The following is a 25768-nucleotide window of genomic DNA, read 5'->3' on the forward strand; positions in this document are numbered from 1 at the left end:
TCACTGTGTTCATTTCCCTTTCTCTAATCCTAGGTGAATTCTCTTGGTGAAACCGCTCAGCGTCTAATCCAGTCACATCCAGAATCTGCTGAAGATCTCCAAGAAAAATGCACTGAGTTGAATCAGGCTTGGAATAGTCTGGGAAAACGTGCTGACCAGCGCAAGGAGAAGCTTGGAGATTCTCATGACCTGCAGCGTTTCCTCAGTGACTTCAGGTAGTGATGTGATTCCCCCTCGCAATTTGTTTATTATTAGTGAAGTATACATGGCTTATTGTTACACAGGAATATTTCTGTGAAGGGTTCAGAAAAGGATTGTTCTCCCTGTTGTGATTTATTTCAGTGGAAGGAGAGAAAAATTCTCTATTACTGTCTGTTCACAGGGACCTCATGTCCTGGATCAATGGGATCCGAGGCCTGGTCTCCTCAGATGAACTCGCAAAGGATGTGACTGGAGCTGAAGCTTTATTGGAAAGGCACCAGGTATGTGAAAGATAAGTGTATCATAAACATCAACAAATGTTTATTTTTTCTGACACTTTCCAATTAGAGTTCCAAAAATAGATCAATTCCAGCTGTGGTTATTGAGCAGCGCATCTCTGCCCCTTGCAGGAACACCGCACAGAAATAGATGCAAGAACTGGCACTTTCCAGGCATTTGAACAGTTTGGACAACAACTTCTTGCCCATGGACACTATGCCAGCCCAGAGATCAAGGAGAAACTGGATATTCTGGAGCAAGAACGGACAGACCTGGAGAAAGCCTGGGTCCAGCGCAGAATGATGCTGGACCAGTGCCTGGAACTGCAGGTGCTCTGCTGCAGTTTGGATAAGAAAAATAATTCCTCTTTTCATTAAAAAGTTTACTGTTTCATGGTGATAACAGTGCTCTTGATCTGTCTTGCTCATGCTTTGGATTTTTTTTTTCCCCAGCTGTTTCATCGGGATTGTGAACAAGCTGAAAACTGGATGGCTGCCCGGGAGGCTTTCTTAAATACAGAGGATAAAGGAGACTCCTTGGACAGTGTGGAGGCACTCATCAAGAAACATGAAGATTTTGATAAAGCAATCAATGTCCAGGTGAGGAGTGTACCTGAAGTAAGGGGGAAATAGTTTCCTTTTTCTCATGTGAATTATTAGCAAAAGGAGTTCCTGCTATGTATGGCTTCTGAAGTTCAGTTCCGAATATTGAGCCATGTGGAATTTACTGCAGAAGTTTAGAAGCAGCTTGTGCACATCAGTATGTATTCCATTGCCTACAAACAGTGTAGAAATAGTGGCAAGTATTTGTGTAAATCTACTGATTTGAAATTACTTTTTCCCTTTATTTGTGGCAGAAAAGTGTATATTTCCAGTTTCTTGTAGCAGAAAACTGCCTAGATTTATTGAGAGATCATACTGCTGTAGTTTTTAGCTCAGAAGAGCCTTTTTTCCTAAAAGCCACAGGTGAAGTGTTCTAAATTGAACTCTGCAATCCTGTGGAAGAGAGACTTCCTTCGTAGGGTCCCAGTAATGTATATTTAAAGAAGATAAAAAGGCTTGTTCAGTTCAAGACACTGCTCATAATTTGATTTTAGGGAACCACAGTTCTAATTCATGGTTTCTGGTTTGAATAGGAAGAGAAAATTGCTGTCCTGCAGTCCTTTGCTGACCAGCTGATTGCTGCAGATCATTATGCCAAGGGAGTCATCGCCAACAGACGCAACGAGGTCCTGGACAGGTCAGTGCTGCCTGGGAGGAGGAGGCAGATGACTGGAAATCCTCTTTAGGGATGTTTTGTAGCTGTTGAAGGTGATGCCTCATGTGGCTCTAGTGTTTTGTTCATTGTATGTGTCAAATTACTACAGGTGGCTTCGTCTGAAAGCCCAAATGATTGAGAAGAGATCGAAGCTGGGAGAGTCTCAGACCCTCCAGCAGTTCAGTCGTGATGTAGATGAAATAGAAGCCTGGATCAGTGAAAAGCTCCAGACTGCAAGTGATGAGTCCTATAAGGATCCCACAAATATCCAGGTGAATGTGGTTCTTAGCTTAAAAATCAGAATATCATTGTTAACTTTGCAAGGCCTCCTCTGGTTTGAAAATCCATGCTGAGGAATTCTTGTTCAGAGATGACAGAATAGTGCATCATGTTGGACATGTTCTCCTTTTAACAAGGAGAAAATGGAAGTTACATTATGCATGAAAGGAGACCCAAAATAGGACTTGGTTAGTAATTATTCATGCCTATAATTAATTATTCATGCATATAATTAATAAGATATGTGGTATCTGCAGCAGAAAGTTTCCTAAAGAAACCCAAGTGGCTGTTCTGTCTCTCTCCCAGCATCTAGACAACAAAGAAATTGAATTCTTGGGTCTCAACTCTTTTACATTATACAATGTGAAATCTCATTTATTTTTCACTATTAAGGAATAAAGTTGCCTCTTATGTTTTAATTCTGGTTTATGAAGTAGTATGAATGCACTGAACTACTTCTCTCAATCTGTTTTATAGCTTTCCAAACTGCTGGTAAGTAGTTTGGACTAGCCCTGGTATGTGAATTTATTTTCTCTGTATAAGCTTCTGTGTAAGCCCAAGCTCTGGTTGCTGCTCCATCCATCAGTTCATGCAATCTCTGTTTTCTGTTAGTTCTTGACCTCCATCCAGGTACAGCTGTTGATCCTCGTCCTATGGGTGTGGCTTTTTTGTTCATTCCTATTCAGCATCATTTATTTATGTATTTGTTTTGCAGGTGTTCTGCATGACCTGTTTAATCTATGCTGTGTAATTAATTAGTTTAAGCTTTTTTAGGAGTTAGCCCATAGGAAAATGGGGTACTGTCCCCCTTTTTCAGAAATTTGGCTGTTTAATCATCACTTGTGATGATCTAACACAGGGCATAATGTCAAATCCATAAGCTTGTGTTTGTAGAATCAGATGCTGGAGATGGAGGATTCAGTTAATGATAGATCTTGATTGGCTTAGTTCTTACAAGACCGTAGAAGGGAATAAAACAGAAAGAACACTCCAGAAAAAGATGTACCAGATGGAAAACTGACAGCACTTGTAAGAATCTAAGAAGTGGAGTAAAATGAGGATATGTGGAGGGAGAAGATAGAACAAAGAAAGGGGAAGCTAATGAGTAAGAAATGAAGGAATCATTTGTCACTTCAGAGTGTGGTACATTAAATTACTATTTTTTTTAGTTGGGGAAGAAATCATATTAAACTAGAAAGGCTTGTCTGCAATTTGTTGTCATGGTAATTATATAGAGATATGCAATTGGCAGCTTTTAAATTGAATTTTCCAAGTTGGTTGATCTAGCTTTGAAGGATATGCTTCCCCAAATGCTTTGAAGGACATGCTTCCCCACATCTCAGGATTTGTGGTTTACAGTTCCCAAAATGAAGCAGTTCATGCAGAATTTCTCATACCAGCACTATAATATTTTTTCCTTTTTTATTTTTGATCTAACATTTCCTTTCATTCCATTCTCTAGGACACTCTCTACCCATGTCCAATGTCCCTAGCATTTCCAGTTTATACTTGCAAATTCTGTCTTGTCACTTTTGTGTTGTTGTCATATTCCTGGTGGGTGGATGGATCATGCATACATGAGAGCTGCACACTCCTTCCCACACCAAGGCTCCTGTTGTTCTCATGGTGGAAAAATTCTTACCAAATAATTCAGTTACATTTTTACAGAAGCTTTTTGCTGTTAATTCAGTATTTATCTATCTATTTATAATGGGGCTGTACATATCTAATATCAAAACTGTGCAGCAAGTAGATAACCTGAGCAGTGATTTCTGTTAATTACCTATAGATTAGGAAGGGAAGTAGGGATTTGTGTAATTACAAAGGGGTGCATTGAAAACGAGGAATCTTTACTGCAGTAACATTTCAGGTCAGTGCAGGGAATTTTGCATTGACACCAGTGAAATGCAGAAGATGCTGCCAGAATTGTGTGTAACAGCTCATCCACAGTTTTGCCAGGTCAAAATTTGGTGGTTTCTCAGGTAATGAGAGTAACCACTGGAGCGAGCAGTAAATACCCCACCCAGAGAGAACTTCAGCTCAGCCTGTGCACAAAGCCGATGACCACCCAGCCCATGAGAACAATGGAGGAGCCCTTTGTGCAATGCCTGATGGTGTTGTGTTTGTCCTTGCAGAGCAAGCACCAGAAGCACCAGGCCTTCGAAGCCGAGCTCCACGCCAACGCCGACCGCATCCGCGGCGTCATCGACATGGGCAACTCCCTCATCGAGAGGGGCGCGTGCGCCGGCAGCGAGGACGCCGTCAAGGTGGGCACCTTCAAGTCTTGCTTGGCTTTGCTTTGAGCAGTGTTTTGGTAACTGAGGCACAACAGTGTCCCTCCAGAATAAATCTTGCTTTATAGAAGCTTTTGTATATCAACTACATAGTGTAGATCAGGTGAATCATTCTGCTTTGGTCTCAAGGAGGGTAAATTTTCTGATCCTCTGAGGTGTAAATTATAGCTGGGCAGCTCGAAATAGTGACTCTAACTTGCATACCTGGAATCAACAGACAAACTTCCACCATGTTATGGTTTTGCATTGATCAGAACTTTTTTCATCTTTCATTTACTTATTTTTCCCATTTTCTGACAGGCACGCCTGGCTGCTCTGGCTGACCAGTGGCAATTCCTGGTACAGAAATCAGCAGAGAAGAGTCAGAAACTGAAAGAAGCTAATAAGCAGCAGAATTTCAATACTGGAATTAAGGATTTTGACTTTTGGCTTTCAGAGGTAATAAGATGGGAATTAATTACTTGCAAAGTGGGTTTTTTTCAGTTTTTATTACCTTTGCTGATGTTAGATTTTGTGGAGCACTGTTTACCTTTGAGCAAGTCTAGGTTTATTTTAAAGAAAACCTATTACTAGTGAAATTCTTGTGTATATGTTCATGTTATTAGTTATTAACAATAAGGTAAGAAGAAGCAAATTTGCATGGAACCTTTCAGGTATTAAACAGGTGACATGGTAAAAGTCTAGTAGAAAATTGAGAATTTGCATGGTTTTAAAACATTATAGTTTCAAGGAGTTTGTGAAACACAATTTGTTCTTCATTCCATATTTCCTTTTCCATCCACAGGTGGAGGCTTTGTTGGCATCTGAAGACTATGGGAAGGACTTGGCATCTGTTAATAACCTTCTGAAAAAACACCAGTTGCTGGAAGCTGATATATCTGCACATGAGGTATTGCTTTCCCTTTTAGTTTTGGAAGATAAATCATAGTCATAAGCAAATTCTATAGGTACAGCTCCTGATACCTGCTTCAATCACAGACTTGTTGAAATGTGGTTTTTAGCAAAACCTGTGACTGCAAGTCAAATTCTGATTTTCATCCTGACATAACGAGCACAGAAACAAGCTCTGAACAATCCCTGCTCTCTCCCCTCTGTGTCCAGGACCGCCTGAAGGACCTGAACAGCCAGGCTGACAGTCTGATGACCAGCAGTGCCTTTGACACGTCCCAGGTGAAGGACAAGCGCGAGACCATCAACGGGCGCTTCCAGCGCATCAAGGGCATGGCCAGCGCCCGCCGCGCCAAGCTCAACGAGAGCCACCGCCTGCACCAGTTCTTCCGTGACATGGATGACGAGGAGTCCTGGATCAAGTGGGTGTTTGGGAAGTTTGGGCTTGCCAGTGTCACTCATATCCTTTAGTGTGGCTTTAGAGCTGCCTTCCAACAGCTGTGCATCTATAGGAGATGACCTTTGCTGCCAGTCCAGAAAAACTATTTTGGGTGTGGTTTCTTATCTGCAGTTTTCTTTGGTCAAATCCCAGTAAGCAGAAAAACACTGTTTAGACTCAGACATTTCATTCTAGTCTTTCTGGAAAAGCTCCTACCAAAAATTCAAATATTTTTCAGTTTCAAGTACTTTCTTGATTCTAGCCAGTTGTTGCATTTAATCAAATGGTCTTCCTACATTGGTGTTAGTACCTCAGGAGGAGGGAAAGTCATGAGGCTGATAGAAATCATTCAAATTAGAGCACTTATTTTGTCATGCTTTTAAAACAAACAAAATTTGGACAACTTTACAAAATACATCTATATTTTTTAAAAAGAAAACAGTACAGAGGAATTCTGTCCTTCAAAGACAAATGTTGGGCCCATCTTCTCTCCCTCACACAGGAATGTGCTGCCAAGAGCCACTTGCTGTTTGCTAGTAACTCTCGTACACATCTTACATCCAAGATCTTTGTGCAATGCAAAGCAGTTGTGTATCTGAGAGGTTTTTTGTTTTCTTCGTCAGGTTTGACCGTTAGAAGTAATTTTCATATTTTATATTTCTCTATTCTCTGTTGAATTTAGAGAGAAGAAACTGTTGGTTAGCTCAGAGGACTATGGCAGAGACTTGACTGGTGTGCAGAATCTGAGGAAGAAACACAAGCGCTTAGAAGCAGAATTAGCTGCCCACGAACCTGCTATCCAGGTAAAACCCTGTCCCCATGGCAAATTTCTCTATAAGCAGCACCTTTCTTGATTGTGGAAGAGATGAAAGCCAGCAGTAGTTTTGCTGGAGCCTAAACAATGCACATAGGAAGGCAGGTGGTGTTCCAATAACTGTTTCTCTTTAGGGTGTTCTGGACACGGGTAAGAAGCTTTCAGATGACAACACAATTGGAAAGGAGGAGATACAGCAGAGACTGGCTCAGTTTGTGGATCACTGGAAAGAGTTAAAACAATTGGCAGCTGCTAGGTATGAATTTGTGTAAAATTCAGTATTAATTCAAAGTTACATGGACTCATAATGATCAGATTTACAGAATTTCAGGGTATGGGTTATTAGGAATATGATGTAACAGCATCTATCACTGATCACAGACTCTACAAGTCTATTGGCAATGTTCCTCAGTAGAAACATGAGCCTCTTTTTGAGGTGTATGTTGTGTTTAGCCTTTTCTTGCACCAGTGGAAACCATAGGCTTACAATTAGCTGTCTTTAATCCACTACCAGGAGATTTTTCCTGATTAGAGACTGTTGGAAAAGAGTTTGCTTCAGTCCTTTGGCAGCTGCAGACTTTGTAGTCCAAGGAATTCCTAGAGCTCCAGCCATGGCTGCTGCTGGAGGAGTGAAGTGTGAATGATTAGGTTCAGGCTCTGCACATTGCTTTTATGTCTTATATCTCAATGCCATAAAACTGATCCAGTTGCACCTTCCCCACACAGGGGCCAGCGTCTGGAGGAGTCTCTGGAGTATCAGCAGTTTGTAGCAAATGTTGAGGAAGAAGAAGCCTGGATCAATGAGAAAATGACATTGGTAGCCAGTGAGGATTATGGGGACACACTTGCTGCTATCCAGGTATGGAGGAAATTGTCAGCACTTTATTGTTGTATTCCTGCTGGTTAGAGCATAACAAACCTTTTCTTTAACTGTCTTTACAACTTACAGGTTATTGTTTGTTCCTTTTGAAGTCTTAACATTGTAAAAAATATAAATTCATTCTATGAAAGCATCCCAGTAATGTTATTTCCTTTAGAAATTACTTGTAGATTGATGTAACTTTGCATCTCTTGACCTCTGATTGGAAGTCAGTCTCAGTTTCCTTTTGTTCACAAAAAAACAGTTGTGCTAACCAGCTAAGATTAATTTTTGACAGAAAACGTTTAGCTAACTGATTTATAAAATTAATTGCTTTTTAATAAATGGTGAGAAATTATTTTAAGAAGTGCCTGTGTCTTTTATTTGCAGGGCTTGCTGAAGAAGCATGAGGCATTTGAGACTGATTTTACTGTCCACAAGGACAGAGTGAATGATGTCTGTGCTAATGGAGAGGATCTCATTAAAAAGGTGAGTATGAACTAGAGAAACCTTCAAAGGCTCCCCGGGACATCTTCATGTTACAGTAGACCTTCTCTTCTCTGTCATGTCTTTGAAAAGAGCTCATACTCATTTTTTGCAGCTGAATGAGCTCTTAGTGTTCCACTTGCAAAGCTGTTTCTGAGACAATACCTTTCAGCTGAAGTTCTTGCTCTGTCACCAGCATCCTGAATGCCTCAGATGACTTCAACATTTTATAGCATGGCTATAATTTTTTTCCTCCCTGTCACACAGAATAATCACCACGAGGCGAACATCACTGCCAAGATGAAGGGGCTCAGAGGCAAGGTATCAGATCTGGAGAAAGCAGCAGCTCAGAGGAAAGCCAAATTGGATGAGAACTCAGCCTTCCTCCAGTTCAACTGGAAAGCAGATGTGGTGGAGTCATGGATAGGTATGTTCTGTGCTGAAGTACAATATTTGCTAACAAACAAACATCAAACTCTTTCATTTCCAAAAGTCTCTGGTAGGTCCTCATGTACCATTGTAACAAGCAGACCTAAGAGCAGTCAGTAGTGTGTGCTGCTGTCCCTGCTTTGTGCCTCTGTAACCTGATCTGGAACAGAGGGAATGTCTGAGATGGAGAAATGACATTTCTGCAAAATTTGTTTAATTTTCCAGGAGAGAAGGAAAACAGTCTGAAGACAGATGATTACGGACGTGACCTCTCTTCAGTGCAAACCTTGCTCACCAAACAGGTCAGTGCTGATGCTGCTTCCACCCCATGAGGGAGGGACCAGCTGAACTCCTGTGAACACACAAGAATCTATATGTGAAATATATGCAGGCTATTGGAAAGGCTAAAGAAAAATACAATTTCAAATATCTTTTGTTCTTTTAATGCTTCAGGAAACATTTGATGCTGGACTTCAGGCTTTCCAGCAGGAGGGAATTGCAAACATCACTGCTCTGAAAGACCAGCTGCTCGCAGCCAAGCACATCCAGTCCAAGGCCATCGAGGCCCGGCATGCTTCCTTGATGAAACGCTGGAATCAGCTACTGGCTAATTCTGTTACCAGGAAAAAGAAACTCTTGGAGGCTCAGGAGCACTTCAGAAAGGTGAGTGGCCAACCATGGGGCTACAAAAATCTAATTGCACGCTTGATAAAAAATACACACTTGCAACTTCTGTAGCTTGTTCATGCTTTTACAACTAATGATTTTGGAGATCCTGGATAATTAAAATAAGAATTTTTGAGATGCTTGCAAGGCAAACCCTTGCATGTTAATTCCAGGTGAGCTCATATAGAGTATTTCCATTACTGAACAACTGGATGTTTTCTCTCTTTAAGGTTGAGGATCTCTTCCTGACCTTTGCAAAGAAGGCCTCTGCCTTCAACAGCTGGTTTGAGAATGCTGAGGAGGACCTGACGGATCCTGTGCGCTGCAACTCACTGGAGGAAATCAAAGCCCTGAGAGAAGCTCACGATGCTTTCCGTTCCTCCCTGAGTTCTGCCCAAGCTGATTTCAACCAGCTGGCAGAGCTTGATCGCCAGATCAAGAGCTTCCGTGTGGCCTCCAACCCCTACACTTGGTTCACTATGGAGGCTCTTGAAGAAACCTGGAGGAATCTGCAGAAAATTATCAAGGCAAGTCAGTGAGGGAAAGAGTCTCTTCATATTTTATGACCTTTCAGTTGTCTCTGGAAGTCATTCTCTGAGATAATGGGAACAAGAATTTGTCACCATAATACAGTCAAAATACCTCAAAATTTGTGAGTGAAGAAAAATTGCTGTTAACTATAAACTTGTGCTATTGTCAGTTGTTCTCATGGTTTTCCATTTGTGGCTCTTCCAAAGGCAAGACACATGTGTCTCACTTTCTGACTGTAATAGAAATTTAACTTCTCTGCTATGCAGTGAAGCAACTGCTGGTTCAATTGCAGTTCTCAGGACTTAAGTTCTGAATTACCACCTGAGATGCTTTTCTCTAGGTATCCAGGACACCAAGCATTCAATGTTGTTTTGAGCCTTAGAACTGTGCTGGTATGCAGCTTTTAGTTTTTGCTTTCTGTTACAGGATGAGACCAATCCCTTTTATTTCTCTGAAATTACTGTTGTTCATTTCTCAGGAACGTGAACTGGAGTTGCAGAAGGAACAGCGAAGGCAGGAAGAAAATGACAAACTGCGTCAGGAATTTGCTCAGCATGCCAATGCCTTCCATCAGTGGATTCAGGAGACCAGGTATAGTTTCTTTCCAGGACCTGCCCTTAGAAAACCCCTGAGGTAGTATTTGTGTGCATCCTCTATCTCTTTGTACTGTCAAAGTTGTAAATGTCTCCTACTGAAAAACAGCTCATCAGGACTTGTCTATTCCCTGCAGTTGGGATTTGAGGGAGGCCCCATTAGCTACAGGGGAAAGGAAAGCCCTGGAACACCAGACTTTTAAAATGTTCCTATTTCTGAACTAATTTTCCTGCAGTAATTCCAGTTATCCAGACTTCATTTTTCTCCAGTTATTCCTGAACTAGGCTGTAGCACAGCTGGGGAGGTGGAGCACAAATAGCTCCAAGCAGATTCTGAAGTGCCAGCAGCATTTCTGTTAATGCCCCTTTTGTACTGAGCAGTGTATTGGGAATCTTACTGGTATTCAAATAGAGAAACATGTGAAAAGAGCTTAAAACTTTGTAATAATTTCCCTGGGCTGCTGTCTAAAAATAACCTTCTCTGAGGAGAGGGAGTAAAGACTTAACTCTGTTAGAAATAAATGTCTCAAGGTTGAGCATTGCAGGTGCCTGCACTCAGTCAGTGCTGTCAGCAGCTCTGACAGGTTCTGGTTGGGGGTCAGAGGAGGTGAGTTCTGTTCTATGTAACCCTGTGATTCTCTGTCTGTGTGTTTACAAACAGTTCTGTATGTGTCTTCATGAAACAATGAAATATAAATATGATTTTTAACTTTTTGATGTTTGCTTCCCACCCAAATCTCTATCCCTCTCTTACTGTCTTGTCTCTGTCCTGCTGCCTGATGTTTGGATCTTCACATTCTACAGGACTTACCTGCTAGATGGGTTAGTATTGAATTTTGTATCTTTCAAATTTTGGTGATGTGTTCTGCTCTGTGTGTTTTCTCCTGTTGTTACATTGCTTGTGAAAGCTGTGCTCAAATCCCTCTTATTTGAAAAGAGCAACCTTTTGCTGAGATGCACAGACACAGGAAATAAGATTTTGGAATAGTTAACTATAAACCAGTAGGAACATAACCATCTCCTAGTCAAAAGCACAATTACAATAGGCAGCCACTGGCACACATAGAAGTCCTGACTTTTGCTCTTGCTTTCTCTGAGGGCTTGCACAGGAAAAGGCCCTGAAGTTAAGAAGATACGGGCGAGTGTAGCTGCTTTCCACAGGCAGGCTATTCTGACATTTCTAGTTTTTCAGCTTAAGAGACTTGCTTAGTGAAATAAAACATTTGACCATAACTGTTCTGAGAACAATGAAATCTCCAAACTTTTGATAAGGAGAACATGTTCTTACAGCATTTTGCTGATACTACATATCTTAAATCCCTGTAGTTTGTAAATATGAACTGCCCGTTTTTAATCTGCTGCAGAACCGTGGCCCACACAGATTTTAGCCTTGACAGAAGAAAACCAACCTTCCAACCATGAATTCAAGAAGCTGTTGGAATTTGCCAGCAGTTTTAACCCATTCTGTGTCCACAGCAATGGTTCCTGATGAGGATGTGTGCTGGCCATTTGTCTGAAAGTGGAAAGGAAATAATGAGATCTTTAAATGTTTTCACACTACCAAAGCCTCTGAAAATGTGTCTGTCCAGTTAAATTCCTTCAGCAGGACGAGTCTCAGCACAGTGGAAGCTTTGTGATAAGATGTGATGTCAGATGCCACCAGTCTGTGGGCCAGGGCAGAGGCTGTGTGTGAGCCTGTGCACAGGGTTGGAGGAGGCCAGGGCCTTGCTCCTAAAAAGAAAGCTTTTCCTAATAGAAGGATGGAATCTTCACAGATAATTCTGCTGCTTAGTTGCCCTGTAATGATCACAGTCTCTTGTGTTCTGCCAGATAAAAATAGTTTGTCCTGGTTTTGTTGCACAGTTTAATGGAACAGAGCAGATTTTCCTGGAATGGATGCTGAATTCCCCATTCCTTTGTCAAGTAGTGATGTAGATTAGTTCTGGTATCCAAGAACGAGTGAACAGAAAGGAGCCATTCACTGAAAGACACAGGGTCAGAGTTAGAGATCCTCATGCCAGGCTCTTTTGTTGAACAAATTACCAGAGGGCTGCTGATATGCCAGGCAGAATTTGTCCCTAATTCTCTGTGAATAGATTAAAAGCATGGATTTAGTTCCAAGAGGCACTGGCTGTGCTTAGCCTGGCTTGGCAAGAGGGAAGGCAGAGCTTCAGGGAAGTGTCAGGAGAAGAGCTGCACTCCTTGCTTTGCAGCTTGTTTGTGCCCAGCACTGCCTGGGAGGGGTGTTCTTTGGGGAAGGGAGGAAGAACAATTTGGAATTTAGGAAAAGAATGCTTTTAAACAATCTGTAGATGAGCTAACTGCAAAACTTCAGTTTGTCTCTTACCAAGACTCACTTTTTTGTGACTTACATGAAAATAATAACAGTTTATTTTTGTGTATGTGCAACCAGCATTTAAATAATTCTCTCAATAAGTACTTGGCTTGTGTTTCCTGCAAGGCAGTGCTGGCTTGGAGTGTGGCTCCATTGCAGTGGCCGTGTTTTGGTGTGTTCTTTCCTCTGTTCTTTCTTTCTTCCTTTTTGGAATTTACTTGGTTTCTTTCCTTTGACTAGCATAGCATATCGTCGTGTCATTCGTGTCTATCAGTATGAAGTTGGGGATGATCTATCTGGAAGGTTTTTTTCCTCTTATTTTCTTACCTCACTTTGGTTTTCAAACGCACTCGTTAATTCAAGGCTCGCTTTCCTTCCAACTAACTTTCACGGCTTAGAGATGCTTGGAGGTTTGTTCCCTGTTGGTTCTTTCCACGGTTGGTTCCCAGCTTCCTGCTCAAGGCTCTGGGCGTGCGCTTCATCTCTAGGCGGGTGTTGAGTCTGAGCCTTAACCCTGTGGTGAGAAACACCCAGATGTTTGGTGCATTTTCATTGCTACAGAGTGATTCAGCACTTGAAAATCCCCATTCTCAAGAAGCTCAAAAACATGTGGGAAGACAGAGTCCAGTGGGGATGAAAACCTGGTTTTAGTGACTGAAATACCAGAGATTCAGGTTTTAGGAACTGTAATACCCCAGAGTCAGAGGATGCCCCACCTGCACAGCACCCAGACTCACTGTCCATGTGGGTCATCAGGTGCGAGCTCTCACCGTACGTGTTGGAAGGACAGAGATTCCCAAACACGGCTGCATAGAGATTGCTTGGGATCTGGGGTGGGGGAAAAGCAGCATCCAGAGACTGTCCATAGCTAGTCTGTATGAAGATCTTGGAGCCCCTGGCCACTGTGGGGACCTGCATGTAAAGCTCAGGGTGGAAATCACTGGGCAGAGTGGCTGAACCTCAGCTGCTCTGGGTGCAGCATGGAGAGGTGGGGTGGGAAAGGCACCTTTCCACCAGGCACTGCTGAGCAGCAGAGGTCTGTAGCTCTCTGCAAGGATTATGCCACATTAAGACTACTTTTCAACCAAACCAGTAGTTCTCACCATCTTTTTTTCCCCTCATTTTTCCCCTTTGTAACACACCTTCGTAGAGCTCCTGTACCTGACTGCAAATACAGCCCATCCCCAGTGACTCACCTGCAGTTGGTGTGTGTGGTGTGTGCTGGGCACGGGGCAGGGAGGTGGGACTGCACTAAATTCTAATTCCATGAGGTCCAGTACAGCGGGTGCTTTGAGTCTGGCATGAAGTGTGGCTGCTGATCACGTTGCCTTTCAAATGGGGCTAGAAATTAACTGTATACAGAAATAAGAATCAGACAAAATGTACAGTGTCAGTCTGAAATAGGATGAGTCAGAATAAACAAAACACAAAACCAGTGTTTAAATATCTGAAAGGATTTTTCGTTTCAAGGAAGGACTGTTAATTTCAAGCCCCACATGCCATTTTTTTATAAGATAAGTGCCTTCTCTCACTGTTATTCTATGTTTAGGTCATGTATGGTGGAGGAATCGGGAACACTGGAGTCACAGCTAGAAGCTACTAAAGTAAGTGATGTGCACCTATGGCTAAAATAGAATTTCCAACTGGCTTGGGAACACAGAGCGGGAAGGAAAATGCATGGAACTGTGTGGGAAAACATTAATTGATTCTAGACGTTTGGAATACTGAAGAGACCTCTGGGATTTTCTGTTTATATATCTGATATCTGCTTACATCGCAGGCCATTAAACAACAGTGATGTAGTTTTCCTTTTTTTTTTTTCCTTTTTCTTAAAGGAGGTGGGGTAGGACAGAGAGGATACAGTATTTTTAGCACATTTTCTAATAAGAAGGTTTTTATTCAAGTCCTAGGGGAAAAAGAAGGGTATAACCCTTCCTCCCCTGCCAGCCTCTGTTCTAACTTTTTAAAGGTTTTTTTTTGTTTGTTTTTTTTTTGTGCTCCATGATTTCTCTCCTCTTTGCTCCCTTCTCACAGCGCAAGCACCAAGAGATCCGAGCTATGAGGAGCCAGCTGAAGAAGATTGAGGACCTTGGAGCAGCCATGGAAGAGGCACTTATCTTGGACAACAAATACACAGAACACAGCACTGTGGGGCTGGCACAGCAGTGGGACCAGCTGGACCAGCTGGGGATGAGGATGCAACACAACCTGGAGCAGCAGATCCAAGCCCGGTACTGCCTGGCCCACGTGTGGTTTGATGTGTCTGACGGGGTGGGAGGGAAGACAGGAGCCACAGCTGCCCATGCCTGCAGCCAGCCTTGCATGGTCTGTGCTAAAGAGTCTCCTGTGCTCAGAACAATGGATGCACTGAGCTTGTACAGCCCCACCACCTCCCAGTTCCCTTCAGAGGGATGAAGTAAGCAATTTTGGAATAGCTCCTGTTGGCCATAAGCAAGGGTAGGATCTCAGTGGAACAGTTTTATTCTGTGGAATAAGTGCGTACAAGGGTTCCCACATGGAATGGTTGTTTGCTCCTTTGTCCTCACCGTGTGGTGCAGCTGCTGGACTCGGACTACCACAGCTCAGGAACTGCTACTCATCTTTGCTGCTTCCTTTTCAGGAACACCACTGGAGTCACTGAGGAAGCCCTGAAGGAGTTCAGCATGATGTTCAAGTGAGTTTCAAGGAACACAGGCCAGAGGAAGGCTTGGGGGATATTTCTGGCACATGCATGGCTCCTGTTTGCAGGATCCATTTGTGGTTCCATTGTTGTCTGCCCTACTTTGTGCTGAGCCATTCCATTCTCTGCCAGAGGGCAACAGCCTGCAGCCCCTGCTGCTGACAGTGCCAATGCTTTCCAGCTGGGAATACAGCTGGGGTTTTTTTGGTGGGGAATGGGTGGGTTTTAAGCAAAGTTAAGAATTTGTGCATATTTTTCATATATGCTAGGTAGAACTATTTATTGATACAAACTTATTTGTACAGAATAGGGGCTGGTTATAAGCTTGATCTAGTTTTCTGCTCACTTTACAGCTCTCAGGACTCAAAAACTAACATATGTGGGTTCTGGTTTTGTTTGTAGGCACTTTGACAAGGACAAATCTGGACGACTTAATCACCAGGAGTTTAAGTCTTGCTTACGCTCTCTCGGCTACGATCTGCCCATGGTTGAGGAAGGAGAGCCAGACCCTGAGTTTGAGTCTATTCTTGACACTGTAGATCCCAACAGGTATGTGAGTTGGACCTTTCTGCACTGCAAAATACATGGAGGTGCTGGCTGGGGAGTTGGCTGGAAAGTCCTTCACGGGCTGAGAGCTGTGGTTGTTTTTACAGTGACTCATGTGAAAGCCTTGAGGAAGGCAAGACTGACATTTGTAAAGAAGAAATTTACTTTGAGAGAATGTTCTGGTGTTGAGTCTCCTGCCTTAAGACCTTCACTCCTTCCAGAACAGCTCCAGCCCCTCTCTGGAGGGCCTGGCAGTGCTGTGCTCTGGGTGCTCACACTGTGTTTCATTGGCAGGGATGGACATGTCTCGCTGCAGGAGTACATGGCCTTCATGATCAGCCGGGAAACGGAGAACGTGAAATCCAGCGAGGAGATCGAGAGCGCTTTCCGCGCCCTCAGCTCTGAGGGGAAGCCCTATGTGACCAAGGAGGAGCTCTACCAGGTAAGTGCTGGTTGTCAGCCCCCAGGGAGGAACACAAGACTTTGATTCATAGATAAAGCCCAGCACTAATGGCTTGGAGGCTCATGTCACTGAGGCTGAGTCAGTTCTGACCCTCCAGGGGATCCCCTGCAGCAAACACAGATTGCTGTGACAATCCTACTCAGTTCTCGAAGAGGAAGAGGAAAAGCTTTATGTACCAAAGAACTGCTCAGGTTGAATAAAACAAGAGCTACTCAAGGGCCTGGAAGGGAGTGCACTGTCCTCAGAACTTCCCTTCCATCGTTTGGGAAATTACAGATGGGGGATGTTTCTCCAGACAGCAATTCAAAGGAAAAGCTTGAGCCTAAGTTTAGACAGTATGAACATCTCCTCCCTCTCACTGCCCTGCCAAAACAGCAAGTTTTTCCTGTCTGAATACCACCAGCTGGCAGGGAAATAAAGAGTTTGCAGTGCTTCCTTGTCCCAGTTACCTGTTCTGTCTTCTGTTTGGTGGGAAGACTCTGGTCAGGCCTTCCAACCCTTAGCCCAATAGTGCCAACAGCCAGAGCATTTCCATGCTGGGTGTAGTTGTGCTGCTCTGGTTTCTGCCCCGGGGAATGGGAGGGCTGCCTGTCAATGCCCCTTGGCAGCCCCACAGTCCTCTCACCCCCACGCTGTCTCTCTTTCAGAACCTGACCCGGGAACAGGCCGATTATTGCATCTCTCACATGAAACCCTACATGGATGGCAAGGGCAGGGAACTGCCTTCTGCCTACGACTACATAGAATTTACACGTTCACTCTTTGTGAATTGATCTGAAACACTAGTACCAAAAGATGCAAAGGACATGCTCACGTTTGCTGACTGTAGCTCTGCATGTGTCTCTCTCTCTTTGTGCTCTACAATAATCAATGTTACTTTATGATGTAACCTTAAAGTGCTTAGCTTAAAACTCTTAGGGAACAGAAACATGTTGCAGTGTGCTTCAATAAAAGTTACTGGTCGGACCACATCATCTTGTGTTTAATGGTTAAATGAAAATTTAACTGTTATGTGGAGGCAACTCCAGCTGTTCGTTACCTGTGTTTTCCACACTAACATTGGAACAGGTGAGTGGGGAACTGTTCCTGGGGTCAGGGCAGTTACAAGCTTCACACAGCCATTGTGCTGCTCCCTCAGTCCATGATCTCACTTGCCAGCTGCTCCAGGTGACTCATTTCCCTTGGTCCCTGCTCAGTGAAGCTGGAGCTCAGCTGCCAGACTTTGACTGTCCCAGCAGCATCCCCTGCTGCCAGGAGCCGCGTGTGCTTGGTGTTGAATTCCAAACAATACACAGGGCAGTCACTCACAGACTGCTTCAGGGACACTGTGGGCTTCTGCGTGCTCCTCGCCAGGTCAAACAGGTGCACCTCTCCTGCAGACACAGACATTCATTGCACCTCTCCTGCAGACACAGACATTCATTGCAGCTTCATGGCAACAGACATTGTATCTAACAGCAGGTGAGTATCTGCTCAGTCTGGCACTGAGAGTTATTTTTAACCTGTTTCTCCTGCTGATGGGTGTCTAGGCTGTGACAGACAGCTGACATTACTGAAGGCAGCATGGATTTGTTCTACTGTCAGAAACCTGAAACCAGCTTGCCAAATTTTGTGAAATCTCTATTCTTTAACTCAAAAATGTTAGGGCAATTTTCTAAGGAGAAAAAGATTTCATTGTAAACCATTAGTTCTGGAAGTAGATGTCAAAAACAAGCTGGACATAGATTTAGCCACAGTGACCTTGCTGTGCTGTATTCCTGTGAATACACACTGTGGTAACAGATTTAAGGGTACCATCAGAAGTGAAAAATGACTGCTGGTTCACCTTGTTAAAAGTTAGAAATTACTTCTTTGTATTAATTACACAGTGAAAACAATGGCCACTGTTCTTTGCTTGTGTGATCTGCTAATCAGTGCAATCGATCTGTTTAATTAATACCCAGCACACTCTTAATTTTATGCCCAAGAGGAGGCACCTGCAGTTACTTGCCTTCCCCAGATGCAGCTGCAAAAACCAGTGGTCGAACTGGAGACCAGCATACACAGAACAGGTATTTCTTTGATAACTGTAGAGCAAAGAGGGGCTGTGTCTGCAACATGGAGTGCAAGTGAACTTGTCCATCGGTCCCACAGCTCAGAAAGAGGTTCCTGGGGGAGGGAGAAAACAAGAAACAGCTCTTTTTGTTCTATAGCTAGCGATAAAGAACAGAAATCAGTCAAGGAGCATGACCTCGGACAATATTCCTGCTTTGTAAAGGTCTGTGTTTCCTAAAACAGCAATTGCCAGGCTGTGCTGTGGGCTGTTTGTTACTGCCCCCAATTAAGCTTAATGAGGGCTTGTATTGACCACTGAGGGGTTGTGGCCCAGGGCTGCCAGAAAACTGCTGATCTAGAGCTGAGCATTGTGTGAGCTGGACTTGTCTCATGCAAATTAAATGCAAACCTGGGCTGTCAGCATGTTTCACAGAAACAGGGCTTGGGGCCTCCACGGATGGTGGGTGAATTGCTGGCAGAGATGGGAGCTTCTCATTTAAATTCTGGCAGCTACTGCTGTCAGAAAAATCTTCAGTAAGATATTTAGTGATCTGCCCAAGTGAAGGACTTTTTCATCTCCTTGGCTTTAAATTGGGTTTTAATTGTAACAGGACAATCTAAGGAAGGTGCTTATGTGCCCACATACAGCATAGTCCAGTAGGCAGCTTCACCAGAGCCAGTGGCTGTTTCTCCCACAACGGGAAGTTCCTAAAGCCAGGTGACCCTTTTTTGGAACTTGTACGCAGCCCCAGGGGCTATTTTATGTTTAGAGCCAGGCAGTGATCGTTTCCCACATGCAGCACTTGCCTGTGGAAGGGCGAGCAGCTCACGGAGTACACGGGCCCAGCATGAGGGGAGAAGGCGAGTTCTGCTGGTGCCCTGAGGGGAACGGAGCCACCCGGCCGAGGCAGAGCCGGAGTCTGGGCCAGGGTGGAGCACCGCAGGGAGTACCCGCCTTCCACACCCACGACGAACACGCCGGCATCGAAGTGCGAGAAGGACAGCGAGGTCACCCCCACGGCTGCCTCTCCCCAGGCCACCTGGGCAAAGAGACACAGAGCTGGTGTGAGCTGGGGCTCCCCACGCGGGCAGAGCCTGCTGGGGCCCAGTGGGCTGTTCACAGCTCCGTGTTTGTAGCACTGAATCCTTCCTCCAAATGGGTTCACATCAATTAACACTACAAGCAAGTTCTCTGTCCCGGCAACTTCTCTTTAGAGCATGGCAAAACCTCAGCTGTTGTCAGTCTTGTAAGAATGATTTCTGTTCAGCAAAGGAGCTGTGGATCAAGGGGGTGTGTGTTCAGAAGGGGCTTTTCCTGGCCCTTCCTGGAACACGGCAAACTCTGACACTTGGGCTCCAGGGTTCAGAATGTTTTTGTGGAAAGAACACTCTTTGAACCGCTGAACTCACCTTCTTCAGCCGAGTGCTGCGAGGGATCTGCTGAGCCACGATGGCAAATCCTTCAGCCAAGACCAGCCGCCCATCCCGCTCCTCCCTCCACACGAGGATCTTCCCATCTGTCGCCACACTCAACAGCCGGGCGTGGTTTCTGTGCTTGGTGTCAGGTAACCAGTTAACCTGTTCAAATGCCAGGAGCTCAGGAAAACGGGGACTGTCACAACTGCCCAGCCCATGCAGCCTGCGGTGACACAGAGCAGAGCCAGGCACCAGCCTGGTACCAAACGAGCTTCTGCTGGGAGCTGACACAGATGCAAGGAGAGAAACACATCCAGTGTTCAGGGCTGAATCTCCATTGCAGTTTCTATGGTTCACCTGCCCTCAGTTTTGGGATGGGCATTTACAGCACTTTCACCCAGCTCTAAACAACAGCATTTTCCTGAGTAGCAGATGAGAAAAATACACAGAAGGAGACCCCAGAATACACAAGACCCCAGAAGGGCAAAATCCTTAGGAAACCAGACTGCATGACATACTTGTAAATGTTCTAAAAGCATGTGCCTTTAAGCTTCAAAGGATCAGTGACACTTTCCCATTTGTGTTTTTAAACCACTCCAAGTATCATTGCTGCATCTTCCTTAACAAACAATTGCAATTTGGGAATGGCTCTGCTCTTCATTTATCCCGGACAGTGAGAAGTTATTTTTTACAGGCTGTTCAGGAGCTAATTTGGGAGAAAACAGCCAACCAAAAAAGAATATAACTGCTGCAATGTCTGTGAACTGCCTGGCTGTGGATGGGAACCAAAGGGATGACACAAAGCAGTGGCAACTCTCACCTGCCCAGCCCCGTCTGCTGTCAGTGTTCTCTGTTACCTGATAGACTGGGTCAGTGTGGGTGTCATCTGTCATCCCTGTCCTCCAGATCACAGGGTCTTCTGTTCTGCTGGTGTCCCACACCACCAACTCCCCACTGAACAGGCCACCTGAAAGGACAAATATAAAACATCTAAGGTGTGACAGCTCAGAACATATGCACAAATAGAGCAATGGGAGCAATGGTGGAAACAGACCCACCAGCTTCACAGGTTGGGCAGTTCTGTGCAGGGCACAGCCAGTTCTGGTGTAAGAAAATATTGCTCTGCTGAAATAAGTTTATTCCCTTACAGCCAGGGCTGGATTTCCTTCCTCTGAGAAGAGGATATAAAGGCAGGTGTCACTGCAGAGGCATCAAGCCCCAGTTCAGATGCAACAGTGCACTTATCTGTGTTGGTAGGCATTAGTTTCTCAGTTTGAGGAGCTGCAATGCTGCTCCTTTACAGGAAATCTGAGGTTGGACTCAGAGAGAGAAACCAAAGGATCGAGGTTGCAGGAAAAAAGAGTATGTTTCAAGCATGGTCTGACGTAAGAACAACCCACCAGCTATCAGTGATGGCTGGGAGGGATGGAAAGCCACGCACATGACAGAACTGGGAACATCCACCACCAGGTCAGGGTGCTGTGGATTCAACCCTCTTCTGTCCAGATTCCAGGTACAAACATAGGATTTTTCTGTGCTCCAGTCCCCATCATCCAACCTGAAAAACAAAAAGCTACACTTTGCTTTGTGTGTTCCAGAAGATTCCAGTCCAGCAGAGCTCTGAGAGTCCCCCCTGGTCACCTCAGTGTGCTGCTTTGTGTCTCTTGAAGGAATCATGAGGGGATGGAACTTCTCTGGGGGCTGGTTTATACAGGATGTGACAGGACACATGTCTGTGCTTACAGCAAAGTGGCAGCTAGAAAATTTTGGGTACAATTTCCCTATTCCAAGACCTACTCACCATTCAAATAATGGGAACAATCAAAAGGGTGCATATGGAAAGTTCATGGAAGGAATTCTGCTGAGAGTACCCACAGACACAGAAACCACATCCTCATCTGCAAAGAGTTGCAGACTGGGAGAGCAGAAGGAGCAACTAATATACAGGTTTACCCTGTTTTACTCTTCCCTATGCATTCTCTCATGGAAACCCTTTTCGCTGGGGCTTTTAAGCTAAGGAAAGGGGAGCATAAAAAAAAAAAAAAAAAAAAGGGCAGCAGGAGGGCCAAGAAAGAGGGGGCTGCTACAGATGTTAATGGATTAGATAAATGATCTGTGAAACCCTTATTTCAGACATCCTTAAACATGTTATTACATGCCCATGGCACCAGGCATGAACAGGTGCCAGGTTCATCCAGGGTGCTCAGAGACCACATTAAACATCATGATCTCAGTGAAGATAAAGTGCATTCTCCCAAACCTCACCTACAGATATTTGCAAGTGCATCTGCTCTTTATATTTTTCAAACAGAATCTACCTAGAAACAAATCAGTAACATCATGCATCCATTTTCAGGGCGGAGAGAAGGTAGAAGAAATAAAAGATGTAATTCAGGACTTGCCTGAGATTTTGTTACTTTGAAGATTAATGATTTAACTTGCATAAGGAGTGGATATATATATATATATATGTCCGTTTATTACTGCAGAAAAAGCAAACATATATTGACCTCAGGTCAGCCTGAGACATCACATCAGCCTCGGCTGCACTCCCAAATCCGTCTGGATACCCACCGGCCATAGGAACATGCAATGACAGATCCTGTGGCATTCCATGAAACACTGGTGACCTGCAGGTTTTGATCCTGAGCCTCTGGGTAGGACAATGTATGCAAACACAACACCTGGAAGAGATCAAATCCAAGCACTGAGGCAACAATCTCTAAACAGAGCTAAATGAGATCTGTGCCCGCCCCTGATGTGATTGTGTGGTTACAGTGTTGGTTTTTCTCAGTCCAAGAATTTATGTGAAAAGGTTGTTGAATTCCTGTTGGGAAACAAACCCACAACACAACTGTCACTCAAACACAACCTCTCAGAGAGTGCACAGCTCTGAAAGGCTGTGCCTAGGAGTTTACAGCAGCTGCCAGGTGTGAGTTTGGCACTCACTGAGCTTCACAAGTAACAGCTTGAAAATGCCAGTCCCAACATGTACTGTCTGATACAAATTGCTTCCATTCCTGAGTACCATGCAGTAAACAAATATAATCTAAGCAGGCAGAGCTGCCAACTCACTGACTGCAACTCTTCCCAGATCCCTGCTAGGCTGGAGTGCTCTGAAGGGCCTGCAGAAAAGCCTACACCAACTGCAGACTTCCTCCTCTCACTGCTGCTACAGCTCAGTCACCAGCAGGAAGAACAGTTTTACCAAGCAAAGAGAAAGCTGAAAAAAACCCCAAGGCAAACCAGCTGGTAATGTTTCATTATTAGAACCTGGTAAGAACAATCACAGCAATAAGGACTGACAGCTTAGAGTAACTGAACTCTGCTTGGACAATGACCTGAATTCTGTCACTTACTGTTTCATCCTGATCTGTCCAGTTCACTTCAAAGCCATCAAAGGCATGACTTTTCCAGTTTTTATTTAGTTCTTTGATAACAGCACCCTCCACTCTCTGAAGGAATGACAGAAGCCCAGTGTAATCTACTTGGACTTCTTGCTGGAAGTCTGGGACAGCATCTTTGCTCTGTTCTGTCTGCACCGCAGCATCTCGGGCTGTATGAGACTGTGCTGCAGCTTCTGCTGTTGAAATTTTCCCAGTCTGGCAAGTTTTCTAGTGAAAGAAGACAGACATTCTACAATCCAAGCAGAAAAACAAGTGTTGCACAGCGCATTGAAAACCCCTTCCTGCCGTTTCACGGAGACATTCCAGCCCCTCTGCACAGCTCTGGATCACGGTTAAACACAGGGTACCGCCGCACCTGCCCAGGTGCTGGTGATGAGTTTGTGACCTTCCCACAATCTGATGGGAGGCAGGGATGCCCGAATGCCAGTCAGACTCGGGCAGTGCTCTAAAGCACGGAATGGGAAGGCCGGGAGAAGGCAGCGAGCTGCGGAGTATCGAGCGAGCAGCGCGCACGGCGCCAGCGCAGCATTATCAGCTCTCAAACTGCGGGGCGGCCGCCGCTCGGCCGCTGCTTCGCCAGTTCGCACACAGAGTTAGCTAAACCGGCAAAACGCTGACGGGACACGGCCGGCGGGCGGACACAGGCCCCGCTGCCCCACCGGTGCCAACAACTCCCTGAGCGGGAGCCGCGGGACCTGCGGGGGGGACGCGGACCAACAGGGAGGGGGAAGTCGGGGCAGGATCCCAGAAGGTCCGGGGAAGGCGCAGCCTTGGCAGCCGCCCCTGCCCGGCCCGGCGGTACCAGAGCGCGGAGCGGGGCCGCCCCGGGGGTCTCTCACCGCCTCGCAGCGCGCGCTCCGGGCGCTCCTCCACAGCGACTGCACATCGGCACCGGGTGCCGCCCTGTCCGCGAACATGCCGAGACCGGAGCGGGCCCGGGGGGATCGGCGGCCGCGGCCCGCGGCGCTCCCGCCGCCCGCGCCTCCGGTTCCCATGGAAACGGGCGCGCGGTGGCGTCACCTCAGCGACGAGCCCGCCGGCCTGCGAGCGGTAAACTGAGGCGGGCGGGGCCATGTTGGGGAAGGGCGCGGGGCGGCGGTGCTGGGCGGGCGGTGGTTCCGTGCGGGAGAGCGGTGCGGTCTATCCCGGCACTTTCGTTAGAGCCGTGGGTCCGGCTGAGGCTGCTTCTTCCCCTTCGGTCGCTCCCGCCGTAGCTGCGCTGGGGCCCGGCTGGTCCCGCCGCGGGCACGAGCGGCAGCGCAGGCGAAGGGCGCGGGGCTGCCAGGAGTTAAGATGGCGGCGGGGAGGGGGCGACAAAGCCGAGCGCGGTGGAGAGCGGGGCTGGGCCGCCTTGTGAGGGGAGCTCTAGCTGTCTGTCACCGTGTGGTTGCCCAGGGAATGGGGCACACTTAGTGCCCGGGATGTGCTCTGCTCGTTGCTTTGCTCGCTGCCGCCGTTGGTTTTGCTGGGGGAATGAGGGTAATTCGTGCCGAGGGTGAGTTTCCGTGTGGCCGGGCTGGCTGCACGCCCGCGGGGCAGCTCGCCGGGAGCCGCCCGGTACCTGGGAAACAGCTCCTGACCCGGGTAACCTGTGCTGTCCTGTCCGCAGGGACAGTGACTGCGGGTGTAGCTTCTTTAAGTGATTATTCCTAACAGGTATGGCTCTGCTTAGAGATTTTTTCTAACTAACGCATTGGAACAACTTGATGATGAATGCACAGGCTAAATTTAGTGCTGGCATAAGCAGGCACAGATGCACCAACTTCAGTGGAGTTATTCCGGCTGTTGCTGGGAAGGAGTCTGGCCTGTGTGTAGGAATCAAGATTGCAGGATACAGAGCAGGAACTCAGCAGAGTGATCCTAGCGCCTTCACCTCTTGAGCACATGTGAGTCCATTTATATCACAGCTGAGTGCAGTGGTTCGTCTGAGGAATTTAAAGTACTACACAATTAACAGTGAAGTAAGGGTCCCTAAAATGAATGGTAAAGAACTCTTATGGCCATTTTACAGACAGTGAAACTGGAGCAGAAAGAGGTTCAGTGGCACCTCCTTCAAAAGCAAAAAGTCTCAATGGACCTGAATCCTCTAGAATTTCAAATCGTGGCTGGAGTGGACCATCATGATACCCCATAGAAGAGACAAGAACCTAAAAGCATAAACACTCTTGGGCTGGCCCTTTTAGCCCACAGGAGTTAATCTGAATTTCCAAATTTCAAGCTTGGCATCTCCAGCAGCAGCTGGTTCATGTGGAAGCGTGAGCAATGGCAGAGACTGGCTGGATGTAACTGAGCACTTTCCCAGCCCACTTCTCCTGCAGGCAGGCTCCTCACTTTGGGTCATTGCACGGGGCAGCTTTTTATGTGTTGAAAAACTGATACTAAATATTTGAACCCAATAGCAGAGTAGTTTTCTTAAGAAGGTCTAAATACTTAAAATTTATCCTCTGTAAATAGATCATCTTCAGTCATCAATGAATTATCTTTACTTTATATAATTAGAACTGTAGAACTGCCAAGGCATATGATTCTTCAGTAGAAGAGTAAATATTATGAGTGTGAATTAATATACAGGCTGCATCATCATAAAAATGCTAAGCACAAACTGCAAATTAAAAACTTTAAATTAAACTTATCAGGGGGGACTTAAGGAAAAAAGTTTGTGGTTTTTTGAGATGGCAAAGAGATAAGAAAACTGGAATTTAGGTATGTGAAACAGACCAAAATTAATCAATTTTTTTAGCCAGTAGTATGCAAAGTTACTGCAAATGTAGAACATGTTCCCTGTAACGTGGTGCATGTCTGGGCTTTTCCTTCCCTGAGGATGAGAAAGGAGCAAACAGCTCCAGACAAGGACTGTTCTAAGTAACTGCAC

General features: G+C 45.4%; 2 protein-coding genes across 17 annotated transcripts in view; one reads left to right on the plus strand and one right to left on the minus strand.

The window, feature by feature from the left end:
- Positions 1-17010, plus strand: part of SPTAN1 (spectrin alpha, non-erythrocytic 1) — a 45778-nt gene extending 28768 nt beyond the window's left edge. For 6 of the 16 annotated variants that reach the window (XM_030286496.4, XM_072936619.1, XM_072936620.1 and 3 more), the window contains 28 exons: positions 34-215; positions 383-482; positions 612-809; positions 933-1079; positions 1616-1719; positions 1847-2009; positions 2494-2508; positions 4152-4283; positions 4611-4748; positions 5095-5199; positions 5412-5620; positions 6320-6440; positions 6586-6707; positions 7178-7310; positions 7701-7799; positions 8064-8223; positions 8451-8527; positions 8679-8888; positions 9122-9418; positions 9901-10013; positions 10820-10837; positions 12591-12653; positions 13900-13954; positions 14385-14581; positions 14971-15024; positions 15433-15579; positions 15871-16018; positions 16687-17010. In XM_030286496.4, coding sequence (XP_030142356.4) covers positions 34-215; positions 383-482; positions 612-809; positions 933-1079; positions 1616-1719; positions 1847-2009; positions 2494-2508; positions 4152-4283; positions 4611-4748; positions 5095-5199; positions 5412-5620; positions 6320-6440; positions 6586-6707; positions 7178-7310; positions 7701-7799; positions 8064-8223; positions 8451-8527; positions 8679-8888; positions 9122-9418; positions 9901-10013; positions 10820-10837; positions 12591-12653; positions 13900-13954; positions 14385-14581; positions 14971-15024; positions 15433-15579; positions 15871-16018; positions 16687-16812 — 3633 coding nt within the window. In that variant the 3' untranslated portion in view covers positions 16813-17010. The remainder of the gene's footprint in view (positions 1-33; positions 216-382; positions 483-611; positions 810-932; positions 1080-1615; positions 1720-1846; positions 2010-2493; positions 2509-4151; positions 4284-4610; positions 4749-5094; positions 5200-5411; positions 5621-6319; positions 6441-6585; positions 6708-7177; positions 7311-7700; positions 7800-8063; positions 8224-8450; positions 8528-8678; positions 8889-9121; positions 9419-9900; positions 10014-10819; positions 10838-12590; positions 12654-13899; positions 13955-14384; positions 14582-14970; positions 15025-15432; positions 15580-15870; positions 16019-16686) is intronic. The other 10 variants (XM_072936622.1, XM_041719680.2, XM_032751417.3 and 7 more) reach the window with 5 other exon arrangements.
- On the minus strand, positions 16998-23913 carry DYNC2I2 (dynein 2 intermediate chain 2). Its single transcript, XM_072936624.1, has 9 exons — positions 23736-23913; positions 22849-23103; positions 22064-22173; positions 20890-21047; positions 20347-20456; positions 19484-19651; positions 18881-19113; positions 18030-18187; positions 16998-17412 (listed from the first exon to the last, which is right to left on the minus strand). The coding sequence occupies exons 1-9, from the start codon at positions 23889-23891 to the stop codon at positions 17174-17176; spliced, it is 1587 nt and encodes a 528-aa protein (XP_072792725.1). The 5' UTR covers positions 23892-23913; the 3' UTR covers positions 16998-17173.
- Between the last annotated feature and the right edge of the window lie 1855 nt (positions 23914-25768).

This window comes from Taeniopygia guttata, chromosome 17, assembly GCF_048771995.1.
Source record: "Taeniopygia guttata chromosome 17, bTaeGut7.mat, whole genome shotgun sequence".
NCBI classification, from domain to species: domain Eukaryota; kingdom Metazoa; phylum Chordata; class Aves; order Passeriformes; family Estrildidae; genus Taeniopygia; species Taeniopygia guttata.